Source organism: Mytilus galloprovincialis, chromosome 3, assembly GCF_965363235.1.
Source record: "Mytilus galloprovincialis chromosome 3, xbMytGall1.hap1.1, whole genome shotgun sequence".
In the NCBI taxonomy this organism is placed as follows: Eukaryota; Metazoa; Mollusca; class Bivalvia; order Mytilida; family Mytilidae; genus Mytilus; species Mytilus galloprovincialis.
This window is the reverse complement of record NC_134840.1, coordinates 99,935,992-99,958,926: the sequence shown is the minus strand read 5'-3', so window position 1 is coordinate 99,958,926 and position 22,935 is coordinate 99,935,992. Positions and strand designations below refer to the sequence as shown.

General features: G+C 32.4%; 1 protein-coding gene across 1 annotated transcript; it reads left to right on the top strand.

Moving 5' to 3' along the window:
- The first annotated feature begins 17 nt into the window (after positions 1-17).
- Positions 18-21,325, top strand: LOC143069524 (protein pellino-like). Its single transcript, XM_076244203.1, has 10 exons — positions 18-174; positions 1,226-1,340; positions 2,943-3,072; positions 4,516-4,617; positions 5,269-5,466; positions 7,432-7,617; positions 10,624-10,722; positions 12,061-12,270; positions 14,728-14,843; positions 15,801-21,325. The coding sequence occupies exons 1-10, from the start codon at positions 168-170 to the stop codon at positions 15,922-15,924; spliced, it is 1,287 nt and encodes a 428-aa protein (XP_076100318.1). The 5' UTR covers positions 18-167; the 3' UTR covers positions 15,925-21,325.
- The last annotated feature ends 1,610 nt before the right edge of the window (positions 21,326-22,935 follow it).

Genomic DNA, 22,935 nt, shown 5'->3' with positions numbered 1-22,935 from the left:
GGAACCAGTCAAATCAAAACCACGCCATCTACCGTATTTGAGTGCTTCCGGTTGAGGAAACAACAACAAGCGAAGTTAATTGGTGAAAGTGATGGCACTATCACAAAATTAAACAGTTCTATGAGAGGAAATGGAAAATAACAAAATACAAACTGGCTTGTAAAATAATGAATGGTAAATGTGAACACAACTGTTACCATAGTCTCAATCAAAATCTATAACCACCTGAAAATATTGAACAAAAGTTAAATTTTACACAAAAGACACTGCACATCAACATGAGGTTATGATTTCCAAGGATCAAAAATCAAAAGTCACTTAATATCATAACGCAACAATTCTTATAATTACAAGACACAAATAGAAATACATTTTACATACCATAATTAATATGAGGCAGGCATGGGGGTGGTTCTGATCCCTGTCAGATACCAGTATCCCGCTTACACTAGGTACAAAAATGTACACAAGCAATTCTCTTTCTTTTTGTCATTTCCTGTTTCCTGCTAGACTTCATTTCCTCTTTTCCCGGTATAATAATTTGACTTTCACGTGTCACGCTTACAAAAATAGGCAATCCAGTGTCACGCTTAGACCCCAATGAGACCCACTGTGAAAGGGGACAAAATCTGTATGAATTATTTTTTTTAATTAATTGAAACATGTTTGAAAAAAGAAACAGAAATACATCAACATTTCCGATTTTGGTTCTGTTCAGGAACATATATATGAGGGGGGATAGGACCTTTATCGGGACTCCGGGATCGGGTGTTTTTAAGCTCGGGATTTCGGGATTGACCCTTTCAGGATCCGGGAATCGTTTTTTTTCAGATTTCGGGACATCAGGATTTACTTTATTTAAATTCGGGACTCAAGACTAGAAATGACTTTCGATAAACCGAAAGTGACTAATTATCTCCCATTCTACATACAAAAGTATAGAAACTATTTAGTTTTGGAATCAGTGTGAAAGAAGCTATCATATTAGACCTGTAAGTGAAATTTACTTCACCAGAAGAAACACATTATCTCCCTTCATTCAAAAATAGATGGAAACCATTTATATATCCTATCGATATCTGCAGTATAAAATGGTATGAGGAAACTTATAATTGGATGCCAATTTTAACATTGAGTAAACCTAACTACATTCTTTGACGTGGAGAGACCTTCAATTGTTCTCTGAACAATTAGTTTTTAATTTTTCCACTTATTTTTATTTCAGCTGCCATTGCTGATATATCAAGTGAAAAACTGGTTCACACAGGAACACCTTTACAAAGTTCTCCTTCAAGAGCCCCTAGATCTTACACCAAGTATGGAGAGCTAGTTGTCTTAGGGTAAGGTTCACACATATACACCTTTACAAAGTTCCCCTTCTAGAGCCCCTAGATCTGGCACCAGATATAGAGAGCTACAAAAATGTAGTAAGGGTAAAGTAAACACACACAGGAACACCTTTACAAAGTTCTCCTTCAGGAGCCCCTAGATCTTACACCAAGTATGGAGAGCTAGTTGTCTTATAAGGGTAAGGTTTATACAGGAACACCTTTTACAAAGTTCCCCTTCTAGAGCCCCTAGACCTTACACCAAATATGGAGAGTTAGTTGTCTTAGGGTAAGGTTCACATAGGAATACCTTTACAAAGTTCCCCTTCTAGAGCCCCTATACTTTACACTAAATATGGAGAGCTAGTTGTCTTAGGGTAAAGTTCACACAGGAACACCTTTTCAAAGTTCCCCTTCTCAAACCCCTAGACTTTACACCAAATATGGAGAGCTAGTTGTCTTAGGGTAAAGTTCACACAGGAACACCTTTACAAAATACCCCTTCTAGAGCCCCTAGACTTTACACCAAATATGGAGAGCTAGTTGTCTTAGGGTAAAGTTCACACAGGAACACCTTTACAAAGTTCCCCTTCTAGAGCCCCTAGACTTTACACCAAATATGGAGAGGTAGTTGTCTTAGGGTAAAGTTCACACAGGAACACCTTTACAAAGTTCCCCTTCTAGAGCCCCTAGACCACACCAAATATGGAGAGCTAGTTGTCTTAGGGTAAAGTTCACACAGGAACACCTTTACAAAGTTCACACAGGAACACCTTTACAAAGTTCCCCTTCTAGAGCCCCTAGACTTTACACCAAATATGGAGAGCTAGTTGTCTTAGGGTAAAGTTCACACAGGAACACCTTTACAAAGTTCCCCTTCAACAAGAGCCCTTAGATCTTACACCAAATATGGAAAGCTAGTTGTTTTAGGGTAAGGTTTTTTTATTAACAAATAGATCATTTACATTGTAAGTACATGTGAAGTTTGCAGGTATAAGGTACATATGCACCCAATGCACCTTTACACCCAACTATTATTCAAATAACCAAAACATAATTAAAATTTGTTCAACTCAAAAAATGTTGTCAGAACATGGAGAATGTCACTTAATTTCAAATTTGCAAAACAATGAAAACAACATACATGTATGTACTGCAATACATCAGCTGCAACTTTATTGCAAAATCATTTTACACAAAATCAATAAAAAAGCTGAAAATGTGACAGATGCGAAAGTGTAAGAATGCACACATTTTTTGGGGCAAACAAACTTAGATTCAAGTTTTCATTTGTTTGTTCAACTAGTTAGACAAATACCCGATTTTAGTGTTCCAAACTTAGCTGCATTTTTTTTTAATTTCATCATCACAGCACCACAGTTATAATAGTTGCAATTTGTAATTGATGAAAGGTATTGGTAAATTAAAAAATTGCTGTGGAATCATGAAATTATGATTGTATTTTGTAACAAAAATCATTAACATTTTCTATGTAAAAAAAACCAGCAGTAAATCGCTATATCACCTGTGGAATATATATGAATTACATTAATCAGTAAAGTTTGGATTGTTTAGATAAGATGTGTTATATTTGTTTTAAATTTTTTGTTTTAGTTACAATGGACACTTACCCAGTGGTGACAAAGGAAGAAGAAAGAGTAAATTTATCTTACATAAAAAACAGACAGGAAATGGTGTCAAACCATTCCGGAAACATATTGTTAAAAACCCGCATTCCGCTAAGGTAACTAAAATAATGAGCCCAGGACTCATGGACTCACCTTGAAGTGAGAACCCTGTTAATGACACACAGAGTCAGAGCATATATATCTTTGAACTCACCAGTTTTGAAAATGATGAGTCCAGGACTCATGGACTCACCTAAGTGAGAACCCTGTTAACTACACACAGAGCCAGAGTAAATCACAAGCTTATGCCAGTATTTATCTTGAAAAAAACTTTAGACTATCTTCAGAAAATTTTAGGATGGTTTTATTATTGTGAAAATTGCATCTGAATATTTGTCGCAAAAATGTTCACTCTTAAAATTGTTAAAAATTTTCAAGCATAATTTGTGGACTAAATTTCCTGAAAATGTATTCATTTAGATCGCGTTTTGGTACTTTATGATCTTACAGTACGTACTAAGTGTGTACGTATATATAAAGATTAATAATAAATTCAACAAATTTTATTTTCATATTCATTTGTATACCTGATATAACTTACATGACTTAACTGAAGAAAAAACATTTTATAAGTAATTTCATTTTACTAGCTTCATCATGTTCATAAATGAAATTCTGGTAAGACCATGTATATAAGACAGCAATAAAACCACATAAATAATCAAATAACATCTAGAGGGTAGCATACAGTTTTCAAACTAAAAGTAGATGTCTTTATACACTTCATCTTCTTTTAGTATATCAGCTAAACATACCTACCAACTGTCACTATTTGCGGGGATTTCCCCCATGGAGGGTCCCAAATTGAAATTTTGAAAGAGCAATTTTGTCCACAATTTTAAACAAAACAATTAATTTTACAATGACTGTAGGCTTATTTAATGAATGACTATTATCTATTTTGAATTTATTGAACCAAACAATTAATTTTACAATGACTGTAGGCTTATTTAATGAATGGCTATTATCTATTTTGAATTTATTGAACCATAAAACTAATTTTTGACTCTTCACATTGAATAATCCGCGAAGTGGATTATGTAAAATGTGAAGAGTCAAAAATTAGTTTTATGGTTCAATAAAATCAAAATATATTATTGCCATTCATTATAAATAAATTTCTATAAAAAATTAGGCTCAAAGAAGTCTTTATATTAACAATAACAACGTACACACATGTTGGCGTATGAATACACAATGTCAGAGTGGGCGTGTCACCATCAAAATTGACAACATTGAAAATAAAACTAATAATTTTAACCAATCAAGAGACAGTAAAAACACCAAATTTATTTATAAAAGTATGAAGAAGCCAAAACACAACATTAAACTGTATTTGAAGCCCCCCTTGAAGGATTTTTAGGATTATGACAGCCATCTTGCATGCAAAACCCCTATGGGGATTCCGAAAAGTTGGCAGGTAAGGCTGTACATTAAAATCAATTGGTTATTAACATACTAAACAACATTAATCATGTTCCTATTTTTTCCCATTTAAGGCAGTACAAGACCTACATCAACACTCTGTGACATACACCTTGTCTAGAAACCAGGCTGTGATAGTGGAATACAAACATGATGCTGACACAGATATGTTTCAGGTCAGTTGACTGTTTGTTTCTATAATTTTTATGCTTTTTTTCACATATTTCTCCTCACTACATGCACTAGCTATATAGTGATATATAGATCTGTTCTTGTCAAATGATTGGTTAAAATTTAATCATGACGTCAAATTTTTTTTGATTCTTTTGAATTTTCCTATTGTGACGTCATGAAAAAGGTGACCAAGTCTGATGATGTCCATATAAAGAACACAACTTTTTGCAAATATTTAAAACGGAAGAATAAAAATTATTTCTCCACTCCCAACAGTTAAATTTTAATTATTGAAAAAGTTTGCCAAGCCGCACGCTATAAATATTGAAATTTGTCTGGAGTAAAGAAATATCATAACATACTTGTTGCATTGATGTAATCTATATTTCTAGACTTATTAACTTATTATTTACTTCTTTTTTACAACAGATACACAAATTTGTAATTAAATATTAATTACAAAAAATATACTTAAAAATAAAAATAAACAAATGTTGTTTTTTTTTAAAGTTGTAATTGAATGGATCTTGTTGTAATTTTCTTGTAATCTTCCCAAAACAGAAATGCATTTTCTTACTTAGAATCAAAGGGTAATCACATTGAATAAGAGTATGTAATGTTTTGGTACCTATATTGATATATTTCTATTGCAGATTGGAAGATCATCAGAAACACCAATTGATTTTGTTGTCATGGATACCATTCCTGGAAATGAGAGGCTGGCTACAGATAATATAACACAGAGTACAATATCACGGTTTTCATGTAGAATTGTAGTTGATAGAGATCCACCATGCACTGCTAGAATCTATGCTGCAGGGTTTGATTCTGGCAACAATATTTTCTTAGGGGTAGGTACACATCTGAAATCATATTTGGTTGAGAACTTAACAAAAAAAGGTGTTACAAGCGTGATATTATAAATAATACAGATTTCACCACTGCAACAAGTGTGTATGGATATTTCTCTACTTGAGTCTGTTAAATTTTAAAATGAAAGCCTAAGCCACTGAACATAGAAAGTGATAGAGCAAGTGGGGCATCCTTGTACTATTGACACATTCTTGTTATCCTTCCTTTTCAAAGATTTGCAGAAAGTTGTGTTCTTTATATGCAGGGTTTCCCCTGTGTCAATTATTTTTTTCAGCACCTCTTTCGCCAAAACAATATTTTTTTCACCACTTTGTTATTTTTTTGGCCAAGTAACATTATATATTTATCATTTACTTTTTTCTCCCCCTAAATAAGATGAGTTTGCCCCATCATTGTCTATGATTGTTCTGTAAAACTTATCTTAGAGTCTACATTGTAATGAATAAACACTTTTAAACATTTACTATTAAAAAGCCCGATTTTTTTTAAAAGGGTGAAAATTTATTATACATATATTTTGAACAACTTTTCTAATAGAGTGGACCACTTACTTGTGACAATAAAGAAGATATCAGTCCCATAATATAACAAAATTCTTGGACATGTTTTGACCATAAAATACAAAGAACGATATACAGTTCTTTTGGAAAGTTTCTTCAAAAGAAAAATAGGTACCCTTTTGGTCTATGATTATGAAGTGGTTTTTACAACAAAACAAAATCTTTTATCACCCAGAATTGATCCCTCATTTAAGGTGTAGGTATGCATTGAAGGGTTACTCCCTTTCGAGGGGTTGTTCCAAATCTTTTGCAAAGATTTCTTCATAACAACAGTTTTCTAGACCATTGTAAATGAAAAAGTTGAGATGTAAAACTATGCTTGAAACATGTCGTGTCACACAAAAATCAATTATCTATATCAAAGTCAAATGATCAAGTTTTAAATCAGAGATTTTTCTTGCTTCTATTTTTTTTCGTCATAACAACAGTTTTCGTTTTTGGACTATCATTAAAAGAAGGAGAGCAGACGTCATAAGTTTGCTTCGAACACGTGCGTCGCAAAGTAGTTAATATATTATCTTTTTGTGACATGTGTCAGACACCATTTAACCAAACCCTTTTGTTAAACAATACAATCAACACCTTTATTAATTAGTCCTTTGTTGTCGATATCACGAAATGCAATCAGCTGATTTTTGATTTTCTGTCAAAATATTAACGAGTTCAAGGTGAATTTCGAGTACATTAATTGTCTGATAAGATAAAATCCGAGAAACCCGAAAAATGTGAATAAACAAAATGGCTAAAAATAAATCGTATAATATATTTCTTTCGCCAAATTCTTTCGCCAATGATGAATTTTAATCGCCACAATTATTATTAACAAATTGGGAAAATGGCGATCGCCAGCGGAATCCCTGTTATATGTGAAATAATGAGGCATTGTAACTTTTTATCTTGACATCACAATAAGAAATTCAGAAGAAACCAAGAAAATTTAATGCCATAATTACCTTTCGACTTTTCCTTAGAAGAGATTTTTAACTTAAGTGAGGAGAATTTTTCACTCGCATGGATGAAAAAACTTGAAAAAATCTGTATTATTCTCCTTCCCTTCACCATGTTCACCAATATCACACTGATCAGAAACTCCTTAATTCTTCTATAAAGGCTTTAAGATGTAGCAGACCTGATTAGCGATGTCACAAAGTCTGAGGGGAGGTTGCCAGCAAAGTCACAATCAGAAAAGAGACATTACAAAGCAGGCTGATTGTTTATTATTGTAATTGTTGAAAAAATAGACAGAAATAGAAAATTAATTATTGCGATTTTTGATAAATTCAAAATATATGTGTTTTATTTCTGACCAAAATTTATTTGCAATAATTTTGAATTTACTGTTATATTTTATGTACTCATGAAACCAATGTCAATTAATTATAGGAAAAGGCAGTAAAGTGGTACTTGGGAGAACAGATAGATGGTTTAACAACAAATGGTGTTTTTATAATGAAACCTCATGGTGGGTTTAATGCCACTGCCTCCCCTGGCGTGTGGAGAGAGATATCTGTTGGTGGTGCTGTCTATCCACTCAGAGAATCAAGATCAGCTCCTTTAAAGAGTAATCAGGTAAGAAGTGAAGCCTCACTGTGGGTTTAATGCGACTGCCTCCCCTGGTGTGTGGAGAGAGATATATGTTGGTGGTGCTGCTGTTGAGGCTCTTCGTCTAGAATAATAACTAATACTAGTTGCAGACCAATAAGATATAAGAAGATGTGGATCAGTGCTAATGATACAACTCTCTTTCCAAGTCATAATTTGTAGAAGTAAACCATTATAGGTCAACCTACATTCTTCAACACAAAGCCTTGGCTCACACTGAATAGCAAGCTATAAAGGGCCTCAAAAATGACTAGTGTAAAACCATTTAAACAGGAAAGCCAACAGTCTGTTCTATACGAAAATGCAAAAAATGAGAAACACTTATGAACCATATCAATAAACGACAACCACTGAGCATCAGATTCCTGACTTAGGCCAGGTGCAGACAAATGCAGCAGGTTTAAATAGGTACCAACCTTCACTCTTATCTGAAACAGCATAAAATAGAAAGACACACTATAAAATATCAATTGAAATGGCTTAACTCAATCAAAAGACATTAACAGTAGTGAACACACACTGAACAAATAAATTGCTCACAAGTTATATACGATTAGAATGAATGATATTGTTGTGAAAAATTTAGATCATTATATATTGTTATCAAATAAAAAATTATAAGTTTTAAAATTGGTATTTTAAAATTAAAGCATTTGAAAAAATTATGAACAGTTTTGTCATACCTATAACATTTATGTTGTGGAAGCATGATATAGCAATACATCATTTTGTTGTAATTGGCAGTTGCAATGTTTATGTTTTATGCCCCTGCTGTAGTTGATGAGGGAACATTCAGTTTAACCCATGTCTGTAAGTCTCCCAGTTGGTCTCCGTTCTCTAACTTAAGTTTACCTCATCCAAATGTTATTAAGGTGGTACCTAACAGTACAGGGAGATAACTCTGTAAAATCATCTAATCGTTTTAATAACGTTGTATTCTTAAGGAAGTTAATATTAAGCTTCTCAATGATCAAAATTAGTGTTGTCAAACTGCTATCCATCCTACCAATTTTATCCTAGAAAGTGATTGGTTCAAGTTTTCTGAAATTTTACAGTTTTTTCAAAGGGTCAAAGTAAATATTTTGTCAAAATTTTATGAAAATTAAACAAGCCAAATTTATTTTAGTCAAGGTGTTGTGTACCACCTTAAACTTATACACAATGCTAATTACCAGGAAACACTGATCAAGTTTGATTTTTGGTGGTGTGACTTTAATCGTTCTAGAGTTATACCCCTTTACAAATGGAAAAATAAAATTGCTGATTTTTTTTTTGTTAACTAAAGTTTGCTTCAACCAAATGCCATGAAACTTATACACAATGCTAACTACCACAAAATACAGATCAAATTTTTGATTTTGGTTGTGTCCCTTTAATCATTCCAGAGTTATGTTCATTTACAAATTGAAACCTTGCTGAAATTTTCATATCTGTTCTCTAACTTAAGTTTGCCTCAACCAAATGCTATGGAACTTATACACAATGCAATTTACTGCAAAATCAAGTACAAAAATGGATAGCATCAATTTTACCATTTTTCAGTTATATCTCTTTATAACTTTATATGTAAAAGCGGGGACATCATCTGTGTCTCATGGACACATTCCCCATTTATTTTGGTGGACAGTTGAATTCATGTTTTATCATAACTGTTTTTGTCGAGCCTTCGACTTTATTCGAAAAAGCAAGACTAAGTGATCCTACATTCCGTCGTCGTCGGCGTCGTCGTTGTCGGCGGCGTCCACAAATATTCACTCTGTGGTTAAAGTTTTTGAAATTTTAATAACTTTCTTAAACTATACTGAATTTCCACCAAACTTGGACTGAAGCTTGTTTATGATCATAAGAAAGTATCCAGAAGTAAATTTTGTAAAAATAAAATTCCATTTTTTCCGTATTTTACTTATAAATGGACTTAGTTTTTCTGCGAGGAAACATTACATTCACTCTGTGGTTAAAGTTTTTAAAATTTTAATAACTTTCATAAACTATCCTTGATATGTACCAAACTAGGACAGAAGCTTGTTTATGATCATAAGATAGTATCAAGAAGAAAATGTTGTGAAAATAAATTTCCACATTTCCGTATTTTACTTATAAATGGACTTAGTTTTTCTGCGAGGAAACATTACATTCACTCTGTGGTTAAAGTTTTTAAAATTTTAATAACTTTGATAAACTATCCTTGATTTGTACCAAACTTGGACAGAAGCTTGTTTATGATCATAAGATAGTATCTGACAAGAAGAAAATTTTGTAAAAATAAATTTTCACTTTTCCGTATTTTACTTATAAATGGACTTAGTTTTTTTGCCAGAAACAAAACATTCACTCTGTGGTTTAAGTTTTTAAAATTTTTATAATGTTCTTAAACTATCCTGGATTTCTACCAAACTTGGACAGAAGCTTGTTTATGATCATAAGATAGTATCAAGAAGAAAATTTTGTAAAAATAAATTTTCACTTTTCCGTATTTTACTTATAAATGGACTTAGTTTTTTTGCCAGAAACAAAACATTCACTCTGTGGTTTAAGTTTTTAAAATTTTTATAATGTTCTTAAACTATCCTGGATTTCTACCAAACTTAGACAAAAAGTTATTTCTGATCATAAGATATTATTCAGAAGTAAATTTTGTAAAAAAAAAATTCACTTTTTCCGTATTTTACTTATAAATGGACTTAGTTTTTCTTCCAGTTAACATTACATACAGTCTGCAGTTAAAGTTTATAAAACATTTATTAGATTCATAAACTATCCTGGATTTTTTTACCAAACTTGGAAGCTTCTTTCAATCAAAAGACAGTATCGTGAGGGAAATTTTTATTGATGTTTTTCCTCATTTTTGTTGAGTCTGCGATTAACAGAAAAAGTAGGCGAGACACCGGGTTCCGTGGAACCCTTACGAATTTTTGTTTATAGATAAAGGAATAAGACAATGCATTATATGACTCTAATTATTTCTATTTATAGATTACAGAAGAAGATAATATATTATATGACGGTACTCTGATTGATCTTTGTGGAGCTACTTTACTATGGAGATCTGCCATGGGATTAGTTGCATCTCCGGTTTGTATTTTAATGACAATTTATCTTAAAAAGTATTTACAAGTCAGCAACAAAATAATTTAGACCTTTGTCAGTAATGTTTACCTATCTGATAAATCTGTATGTTAATAACAAATACGGCAACTAGTTAAACAGATAAAATTATTTGTCTGGATTGTGATGAAAACCTGAATCACACTATCATTTTAACTTTAAGGTAAAGGTTTCAAAATGGTTTTATACATTTTAAGTCATTGTAAGTTGAATTCAAAGAAAAAAAAAATATCTATATATATTTATTCAAACCTTATGTTTCATGTGTGTTTATCTTTATCTTCTTTTATTTTTCCTCTCCATAGGCTAAATATGAGGATAGTGTATTTTGACTGTTTTTTTTTTTTTGATTGGAGTGCTTTGTAGATGAAACAGTGAATCAGGCTTCTGACATACAAAATTTTAATCCTAGTATCTGTGATGAGTTTATTTAAAGTAAACATGAGTTTGAAAACCTTTTCAAGGCTATATATGATGATATATAAAGAAGTGTGTTTTTTTAATAAAACATGACTCAAGACTGCATATTATTGATAGATTACTGTGAAAGTACTTTAATTCGTGGGTATCAATTTTCGTGATTTCAGCAATATTTACATGTTCCTGGGTTTTTAAATGCGTGGATTTAAAAAAAAAATGAAAAAATTAAAGCTTTTAGAGACAAAGTTTGGATTGAAGGAAATTGCAAAGTAAACATTGACCCGTGTAAATCGTAGTGACAACAGTAATTAACCCAAGATCAAGTGTTCAACAGATTAAGGACCATCAAATGTGTTAATTAGGCCATACACATGTCACATAAAGAAATCAGTATCATAAACAAATGCTATAAACGTATCTTGAATTGTCAAATAATTCTTATCAAAATCAAGCCCAGCATGAAATTATTATTTCCTAAATAAACGAGAACCATGAGGATATAAAATGAACTCTTTATCATATCAATACCGGACATCTGACTTTCATCCATCAAAAATATTTTTTATGAGAATTAAAAAATAAAAAGTTGTACAGTTTAGGTTATTTTATAAAAGATTAAATGGGTATAATCATGCATGCAGGTGTAGTTCTGTGACTGCTATTAAAGTATTCTCAGATTTGGCGTAATTCAAAACATTATCTAGATCATATCAGTAGTCAAACCTACATATGGATCTTTCCATGTCTTGATTTGGACAATGGTTGTTTTATTTCGTTGGACTCTTAAATTCATGGATAAAGTCATCCACTAAAACCACGAAAATTGGTACCCATGAATAAAAGTACTTTCACAGTATATAAATTCACAATTTTATCCTTTTTTAGAGCGAACACGAGTTTGAAAACCTAGTGGAGACTATAAACGCTGGCCGTCCTCAGTGTCCTGTAGGTTTAATGACTCTTGTTTTACCAAGTAAAGGAACATTGGGTGCTGCAGATAAACAACCATATGTTTATCTCAAATGTGGGCATGTTCATGGTCAACATGAGTGGGGACAGAAAGATGATAGTAGGACCTGTCCTCTATGTCTAATGGTATGTATATGGTTTACTTGTAACAGATATTTTTCCTTCATCTTGTTGTTGGTTATTTCTCCCTTGTTATATTTTCCCTTTTTTGTCCCTGCTATGTTTAAGCAGGAAATAAACTACAGAATCTTTATTTTTAATTCCCCACTTTAAAAAGTGGGGGTATACTGTTTTACCTCTGTCTGTCCATCAGTCCATCCTTCAGTCCTTCCCATGATTTTTTTTGTCGCATCTTTCTGAGGAACTACAATACAAGGATTTCTGAAATTTGGTTTGAGGGTTTATTTGAGTCAGTTATACCATGTGATTCGTTTTCAGATTTATTACTTAACAACTTCCTGTTAACCTAACACTCGTATCATTTTACATATACATGGATGATAGCCAAGTTGAAATTTTCGTCACATTTTTCTCAGGAACTACAATACAAGAATTTCTGAAATGTGGTTTCAGGGTGTATATAAGTCAGCTATACCGTGTGATGCGTTTTCATCACTTCACAAATTCCTGTTTACCGAAATATTTGGGCAGGGGTATCATCAGTGAGCAGTAGCTTGCAGTTTTTGGCAGGGGTATCATCAGTGAGCAGTAGTTTGCAGTTTTGGGTAAGGGTATCATCTGTGAGCAGTAGCTTACAGTTTTGGGCAGGGTTATCATCAGTGAGCAGTAGCTTGCAGTTTTGGGCAAGGGTTATCATCAGTGAGCAGTAGCTTGCAGTTTTGGGCAAGGGTATCATCAGTGAGCAGTAAACTTGCAGTATTGGGCAGGGGTATCATCAGTGATCAATAGCTTGCAGTTTTGGGCAAGGGTATCATCAGTGAGCAGTAGCTTTTAGTTTTGGGCAAGGGTATCATATGTGAGCAGTAGCTTGCAGTTTTGGGCAGGGGTATCATCATTGAGCAATAGCTTTTAGTTTTGAGCAGGGGTATCATCAGTTAGTAGTAGATTGCAGTTTTGGGCAAGGGTATCGGTGAGCAGTAGCTTGCAGTTTTGAACAAGAATATCATCAGTGAGCAGTAGCTTGCAGTTTTGGGCAAGGATATAATCAGTGAGCAGTAGCTTGTAGTTTTGAGCAGGGGTATCATCAGTGAGCAGTGGTTTGCAGTTTTGGGCAAGAATATCATCAGTGAGCAGTAAACTTGCAGTATTGGGCAGGGGTATCATCAGTGATCAATAGCTTGCAGTTTTGGGCAAGGGTATCATCAGTGAGCAGTAGCTTTTAGTTTTGGGCAAGGGTATCATATGTGAGCAGTAGCTTGCAGTTTTGGGCAGGGGTATCATCATTGAGCAATAGCTTTTAGTTTTGAGCAGGGGTATCATCAGTTAGTAGTAGATTGCAGTTTTGGGCAAGGGTATCGGTGAGCAGTAGCTTGCAGTTTTGAACAAGAATATCATCAGTGAGCAGTAGCTTGCAGTTTTGGGAAAGGGTATCATCAATGAGCAGTAGCTTGCAGTTTTGGGTAAGGGTATCATCTGTGAGCAGTAGCTTACAGTTTTGGGCAGGGTTATCATCAGTGAGCAGTAGCTTGCAGTTTTGGGCAAGGGTTATCATCAGTGAGCAGTAGCTTGCAGTTTTGGGCAAGGGTATCATCAGTGAGCAGTAAACTTGCAGTATTGGGCAGGGGTATCATCAGTGATCAATAGCTTGCAGTTTTGGGCAAGGGTATCATCAGTGAGCAGTAGCTTTTAGTTTTGGGCAAGGGTATCATATGTGAGCAGTAGCTTGCAGTTTTGGGCAGGGGTATCATCATTGAGCAATAGCTTTTAGTTTTGAGCAGGGGTATCATCAGTTAGTAGTAGATTGCAGTTTTGGGCAAGGGTATCGGTGAGCAGTAGCTTGCAGTTTTGAACAAGAATATCATCAGTGAGCAGTAGCTTGCAGTTTTGGGCAAGGATATAATCAGTGAGCAGTAGCTTGTAGTTTTGAGCAGGGGTATCATCAGTGAGCAGTGGTTTGCAGTTTTGGGCAAGAATATCATCAGTGAGCAGTAAACTTGCAGTATTGGGCAGGGGTATCATCAGTGATCAATAGCTTGCAGTTTTGGGCAAGGGTATCATAAGTGAGCAGTAGCTTTTAGTTTTGGGCAAGGGTATCATATGTGAGCAGTAGCTTGCAGTTTTGGGCAGGGGTATCATCATTGAGCAATAGCTTTTAGTTTTGAGCAGGGGTATCATCAGTTAGTAGTAGATTGCAGTTTTGGGCAAGGGTATCGGTGAGCAGTAGCTTGCAGTTTTGAACAAGAATATCATCAGTGAGCAGTAGCTTGCAGTTTTGGGAAAGGGTATCATCAATGAGCAGTAGCTTGCAGTTTTGGGAAAGGGTATCATCAATGAGTAGTAGCTTGTAGTTTTGAGCAGGGGTATCCTCAGTGAGCAGTACATGCAGTAGCTTGTAGTTCATACATTTTTTTATGTAATTTCTGACTGGTCCAGATGTCATATAATCTATAATTTCTATTGTAGGATGGTCCATTTATAAAGTTAAAGATGGGATGTGAACTAAGTGTGTATGTAGATTCTGACCTTCCTACTCATTGCTATAATCCATGTGGTCACATGGCATCTAAAAACACAGCAAAGTAAGTTAATTGATTTATTAGATAATGGCAAAATTTGTTTTATTTATATATCTTTATTTGAGACACATTGCAGACATATATCATATATGAAGCTCAGTCTGTTTTAAATAGCTTAAATAAATTTCACTTCATATATATATATTGTCGCTGGGCTTCTAAAATGTTGTATATGACTTTTATGGCTAAAAATACTTTTTGACACCAATGATCTGGGTGGGAGCTAATCTTTGGTATTACAAAATAGCACACAGTTAGACCAATCAAAATTTGTGAAATAAGACAAATTACAAAATTGCCAATGTCAGTTGTTTGTAAAGTTTGCTTCCAAAATGTTGTATGAAAACTGGAAAATCGTTGTAGAACGGCTTTGGGAAAAAAATAATTGTACATTTCTTTATTTCTGTGAAAATAATTTAAGTTCTTGGATAATCCAAAAATGTCAAAGTTTTTATTTCACTGCTATTTACAAAAATGTTCAAGTTCACATATGACATTTTGGAAGCATGCATTTTGCCAAAATTTTCAAAGCCTTTTTGTGTGATTTTATTTTCATGAAAAATTTGTAATTTACAACATTTTTAGAAGCTAGGGACGATATGTAATCAGAAGCTTGGCAGTAATGAGTGAAAATAAAACATTACACAAAAATGTTAATAAAAAAAATGCATATACCTAGCAAAGGACAAGGTACGATAAGCCTACGTTTTGGCCCCCTTATTTTCTCATTTTTTAAAATATGTTTTTGAAAGCAACTTATCATGGTAAATATTCCCTGGTGTTTTAATTTTGTTTGGATGAACTTCAAAACCATTAATTTCAGCAACTGGGTAGTGGGTAGGGTGAGGGGGATTAAACTTTCTGTTATTATTCAGATATTGTATTTTTTATTAACTTTGAAGGTGTTTCTTACAACTGATTGTTTTGTTTTTAATTTTATATTTTTTGTGTTTGTTTCAGATACTGGTCACAAGTTCCTGTCCCTCATGGTTGTCAAGGTTTCCAGACAGTTTGTCCATTCTGTGCGACACCATTATTAGATCCTCCATTTATTCAGTTGATATTCCAGGACAACATTGAATAATCTGACACCTCTCTATCTTCATTCCAATTGCTCTGTATAGGCAGGGATACAGAAAATCCTACATTGTTTTTCTTTACCAACAATTCTGAAATAGGAAACAGTTTGTGATGGGAAAATTGATAATTTCCTACGTTAAACTTTGATAAAGATATCAAAGAATTAATGTTAATTTGTTTGCTCAAAATCAATGCAATTTTAAAACAGGAGGAAAATGAAACAAAAATATCCAATTTTATCCATTTCTTCAATATGGTTTGAGGTGACCTCAGCAGCAGAATGGTCTAAGAAGTTTATTTACTGGTTCAATATTCTGTCAACATTTAGGTTGTGAGTTTGAACCCTGTACATAGCAGGTCTTTTTTACTTCAATCTTTATTGACTAGTTTTTTTGCTGGAGGTTAAGGTTCTCTCCTGGCATTACAGCTTGTTCCATGAGTAAAGACTAACTACTATGACAGGCTCTTTCCACCAGTAAAGACTGACCACAATGCCAGGATCTTTCCACCAATAAAGACTGACCACCATGACAAAACCAATAGTGGTGTTAAAGACCAACAATCAATCAATTGATTTGAAGCTTTTGATGTAGCTGTCTCTTGCCCATTGAGATTCTTCCCGCCATTTTTATGTCAACCAATCTATTGTCTTCGTTCTTATTTTGTACACATTGTCCGAGATGTAATACATTACGTTGTGATTTTCATTCATATCTTATTGTAACTTATTTGTTTAATACCATATATATAACTACTAATTTTTGCACTTTCTAAGAAGGATGTTTTTCTTCAATCATGCATGACAATTATTTATAATATAATGAAGTAATAATATTTGTGAAACCAAATTTTTGTGGTTTGTTAGAAAAAATATCCACATATGACATTGTGTTTTTAATTTTTATCTTGAACAAATCAAACTAATTGAAATATTTCTTTGTTTGATAGACAAATTTAAAATCGTGAACTCTTTAGCAATCAATGAAATTTTAAGTATTGTCATAATAGTTGTTCTGTTTTATAATCGGTAAAGTGCATAATATCATACAGTTATATTTTTATATTGTTTGCCAGGGTAAACACATTGCTTTAAATAGTGTGTTATATTTTTAAAGTTCTTGTATTTAATGCATAATGCCATAGAAAAATATCTCGCAATTTTGATTGAAATAATTTGACAATACCCCCTAATATTTGATGGTGTTATTTCATTTAGTATTTACATAACCTTGTGTTAGTAATGGAAGATATATTCTAAGCTGAAAGCAATAGATAGCATTTAAGCTAAAAGTCATCACATTTAAAGACATTTATCTGTCTCAGAAAAGAATTCTGATGCATAATACGACAGTATTCATTAATATAAAAATGCAACCTTTTAATTCATTAAAATTTCTAATGATTAAGACAAATGATGAACATATTTCACTGCAATAGTATTTGAATGTGATTAACACACCTGAATGAATGACTAGTGTTAGTCTTGGCATTTGTACGACCTGTGAACAATATACATCTAAACAATTGTACTCCATGTGAACATTGTTAGTCTTGGCATTAGTATTTCATGGAAAGTGTTAGTCTCGAAACTTGTACACCCCTTGACAAATGTTAGTATTGAAACTTATACATCCATTAAACAATGCTTGTATTTCAAACTTGTACACCCTGTAACATTTTAAGTTTTGACTCCTGTGCAAACATTACAGCAGAAATCACATGCGAGACAGAGGGCTCTATGGAACTCTTGATAATATTTTTAAACTTCACGATCTGCATTTTCCTGTTTAGTTACCTCAACACATTGCACAGGTTGCTAATTTACTCTGTGAGTTTGATTTCACACTTGTTTAACCCAAAATTCAGTAAGATTTATTTTGGATCAGAAGATATTTTTGCCAATTGAGATTAAAAAATCTATGAATTTAAAACAATATGCCAATGGATCAAACTAACATTAAGTGACTTATATATTAGAGCTAGCTTCCTAATTCATGTAAATTGAGAATTTGGTTGGCCTGTTTGCTGGCTTTGTTTGTATTAACATTTGCTCAAGAATTGTAATTAAGATTGACATATATGCATACAATATAGAATAGGTGTATGAAACCTTTTTGAATTATACTTTAATTTGATTGGATGTTATTCTGGAGGTTAAGAATACCATATTGTACATGTAACAAGACTATGAAAAAAGACCCAATCTATATTGTTTGAAGATGTCAATCTTTATGATAATGCTTGAGCAAATGTTCATACAAACATAGCAAGTCAACCAAAGTTTCAATCTACAAGCATTTGGAAATTAGCTCTAATAGTTTGTAAATAATTAAATATCTATTTTGTTTGTGAATACATGTTAAATGTATGTATTGAAATCAAGTGGTTTTGAATTGCTTTGTGTAAATGTTGGAATTGGATTTGTGTAATTGGTTACTTTCTATGAAAGTAAACTTTGAATCTTTAGTATGTTGTTGCTAAGCAAGAATGTAATTAGTGTAATGGTAAATTTTATTAATGATCTGAATTTTAACATAGAGATATGGGTACTTTGTTGCTATGTTTAAATGTTACATTGCATTCTGTGTACGTTGTTGCTATGTTTGAATGTTGCATTGCATTCTGGGTACATTGTTGCAATGTTTGAATGTTGCATTGCATTCTGGGTACATTGTTGCAATGTTTGAATGTTGCATTGCATTCTGGGTACTTTCATTGTAAGCCAGTAAATATAATCATTGTGCAATTTAGATATCAGGTATTGTTGTTTGTTGTTTAATTTGTTATTGTTCATTAATTTTATCTCCTTTTTCCATATGATTTATGGTATCAATTTTAAATTCTAGAAAAATTAAGAAATATGTATTCATTTGTTATTTATTATTAAGAATGTTATTAGACAAAATTATAAAGTACATTTTTTTCCATAGAGGGCCTTTTCATATATAATGTATGGGTCACTGTTTTGGAATGTCCAATACATCAATTGGGTGCAATTTAGTCAGACATCTGTACCTACATTTCGGTGTTGATACCACCTGTGTTTTTTTTCTTCAAAAAAGTATTGCAATTGTTTTGGTTTTGGAATTTTTGTCTTTCAAATTTTGGTCTTAAATTTTAACATGTCATGGTGAATATAAAATAAAAGTTTCAGAAAACAACCAATGCAATTTGTGTAAAGAGTGATACATAGTTAATGATTTAAATTATTTTCATAAGTGTACTATCAAAGTATGCCACAGTCTTATTGATGATAAAGTGTGAATTTAGAGTCAAGCTGTAGAATCAATGTGAAATAAAAACCAAATAGATTCATTTATTTTTGTGAATACCAATTTTGGTAAAATTTTATTTTCATGGTTTTTCTAAAGTATGCATAAAACTTTTAGAAATTTTGCACTTTGTTTACCATTTAAATTCATGGTTTATCCACAAAAACTAATAAATTGTATCAAAGGAATAATAATTAATTCTCAGTACAAGGTTGGTTGAATATCAATTGTTTAGGATACAGATGACCTACAAGTATTTGGTTAACATTTTGTCCAAAAAAAAAAATATGTAGTTGAATATATAGAGACTAAGTGACCATACTTTCTGTCATCAGGGTTGGTGTCATAATCATCATTGAGGTTTAATATATTGTTAAAGTTTTGTAAAACATCAATATCTTTAATGGAATTTTTCTGTATTTTACTGAAAATTGACTTACTTTTTGGTAATCAATGGTTCACTTGTACAGCAGATGTGGTACCCTTAACAATCTTTTGACAATTTAACCCAGAATGCTTCAGAATATGAATGTCAAATGTAGTGAATGATTTGTCATTCCTCTTTTGAAACAATTATATTTATAATTTGGTAAAAGAACAGCATATGAAATAGAAAATTTTACATGAAAGTGCTAAAAATAATACATAAACTAGTGTTCAGATGGATGGACTAGTCAGTATATTTATTATTGTTTATAGAGCTTTTTTTAGAATTTTTGCTCTAGTTTTTTATTATGTGATTATTATTTAAATTCATATTCATTTATCAGGGCTACATTAAAAGTTCATAACTGAAATAAAGAATAAAACTTAGTAAGATAAAATGCCTACAGGATATATTAGATTAATGTTTTTATTATTTTCATATAAGTTGATTTACTTATTGCAGGCAGTATGTGTATTTATGTATGTGATGTTAAAAATGTGAACACTCATAAAGATGCTTTTAAATTATGAATAAAAAATGTAACCTTATTTTGAAAATATGAAAATTATTTACCATATGGACATTACACAATTAACAGAATATCTTTTTTTTTGTGTCAGTGAATTGACATTTAAAGATTTGGTTGGAGGTCCTTCATTTCTATGTTCCATACCCCTAGCCAGAGGGGGGTTCGGGGGGTTCCAACAAACATCCCTTGAAAACAATTAAGCATTGTTAAAGTCAACATTCTGTTCGAATAGTGACTGTTAAAGTTGAGTTTGTGAGTCCAAATCCCCCCCCCCCCCCCCCCCCCTTGGAAATTCCTGGCTACGGGCCTGTATTCTTAAATGATTTCTCTATTCCTTCTATTTTTGTTCATTATAATCTATTGTAAATTCAGAAATTATTGCGAAGTTTTTGTTATTGCGAAAAATACCGCAGGGTTGTTATCCCAATAGTTTCAACTCGCATTTTAAAATTTGTTGAATGAATTTAAAAGGATTTTTCTCAATATCACTAAAATTTAAATCGCATTTTAGTGTAAAATTTTAAAATTTCACTAATAAATGCAAGCAATAATTTCTGAATTTACAGTATCCTTTATATTTTAGCATTATTCTTTTATATATTTTTTTTTGGGCTAATTTCTTTTAGTTATTTTGTTCTGTTTATCTGCAGTAATGGTCTTTTATTCTCCATTTTGTAAAGCTCACCCAGACACTCTTATGCATATTGTGACAGCAATAATAATGGTTATACCTTTAAAGGGATAACACAAGTAGAACAATTTCAATTGGCTAATTGTCAGAAAAACTTAACATAGTTGAACAAAATGACCAAATTTAATTGCGATGAATATTTCTCAAACATTAAACTTTGCTATATCTAAAATGTGTTGTGTATAGATTAAAACACAAGTGTATAAAAACTAAATGTGTATGTTTTGACTAATTTAAATCAGAAAATAGATATTGGCATTTAAAACTATAACTTAAGTGATTATCCCTTTTATGCCTGAATGAGATGTGTTTTTTTAAGCCAGAAATACATCAGGTTTTAAGGAGTCCGATCATTCCACAAATCTGTCCATATCTGTCTGCTAGTCTTATTTTACAAGTTTTATGCATTTATTCATACCTAAGTAAAAGGCAGTTGTAATAATTTGAACAAAAAGTAGAAATATTAATAAAATGTTGAAATGTGAAGGTCTTAATTTTGTATTTTAATATTAAGAAATAGAAAAGTTAGTTTTTGAGACCTACACAATTTAAACAAAAAAGAAAATAGTTCAACATACATACACTAAGCAACAATAGATATATATTAAATCAAATGAATACAGATATTTTTTTTTTATTCCAATAGGGGTCCTACAGGGGGCACTTACAATTAACAATTATGATAGTATAAGCATCAAACATGAGACATTGTACAGTATATAACATGACAGATATTATAATAACAATTGGAAATAGCATTAATAACAAAAACACATTAAAAGTCCATTTTTTCTCCTTCTTTACTTATAACCATCATTATTTCTATGTCGAGCAGTGCACACATTAAAAAAAAATAATAACAAAGTTGAATTATTATCTATAAAGACGGAAACTTGTTCATCTGCTTGAAACCCCAATGACGGTGCTTAAGGATATACTTTTGATTGCGATAGGCAACAGCAGTCCTCCCCTTGTCAGAAGCAGATATAAACTTTCCATCCAAGTGACAATTTGTTAAAGTAAATCATTTAAAAGCTAAAGTACTGCCTTCAGCACGGAGCCTTGGCTCACACCAAACAGAAAGATATAAAGAATACCATTAATGTCTTTGAGTACAACCATTCAAACAGGAAAAACGGTTTAATCACTATCCAATACAAGAAACGAGATACACTTTATAAACTACATCAACAAACGACCACCACTGACTCATGTATATCTCTAATACTGTGTTTAAGTCCCTTACCGACGAAGTTTAAAGGGACTTTAGGTTTGCACTCTGTCTGTCTGTTCACACGTAAGTCCGGCAAATAAGTTTTCCACCCTTTTTTAAAAGTTCAAATTTTGTTTCAGTCTGATATTATGCAAAGTTATGCTCCTGGCTATTCCTGCACTGACCTTGTCTGTGTCATAGTCCATTCATTTCAGACATGCAGATTGTTGTAGGAAATTAATCTCATTACACTGTATTTTGTATATTCTATCCTGTATTTAGGATTAAAATAGTAACAAAAATCCTAAAAATCCGAGTCAAATTCAAAATAGGGAAGATCAGAAACCGATCAAATCAAACGCTTTTTATTAACAGAACATACAAAAATATGCCATATTCCTGACTTGGTACAGGCGTTTACCAAAATAAAAATGTTGGGTTTAACCTAATTGTATAGCTGGCTAAACCTCCCACTGCTTTGATAAATGTTTATTATCCTGTAACATTGACAAAATAGGGCTAGCATATTAAACAGGTATAATAGGTCAATTATCTGTAATGTTAGTTTCTATAGATATAGGAAGATGTGGTATGAGTGCCAATGAGACAACTCTCCATCCAAATATCAATTTATAAAAGTTAATCATTATCTGTAAAGGTACGGCCTTCAACACGGAGCCTTGGCTCACACAGCACAGCAAGCTATAAAGGGCCCAAAAATTAAGTAATGTAAAACCATTCAAACGAGTAAACCAACTGTCTAATCTATATAAAAAAAATCTATATACGTTTATCATTTTTAACCGGATTTTTGTGACAAAAATGTCGGTTATTGATTTGGGGATGTACGGCGGGCGGGTGGGCGTCAATCAAATGTTGTCCG

What these genes read in the sequence shown, in the direction of transcription:
- LOC143069524 (XM_076244203.1), top strand. An exon ending in GGAGAGCTAGTTGTCTTAGG is followed by an intron (nt 1,341 to 2,942) that starts GTAAGGTTCACA and finishes TTTTTGTTTTAG; the next exon opens with TTACAATGGACACTTACCCA. An exon ending in GCATCTAAAAACACAGCAAA is followed by an intron (nt 14,844 to 15,800) that starts GTAAGTTAATTG and finishes TGTTTGTTTCAG; the next exon opens with ATACTGGTCACAAGTTCCTG.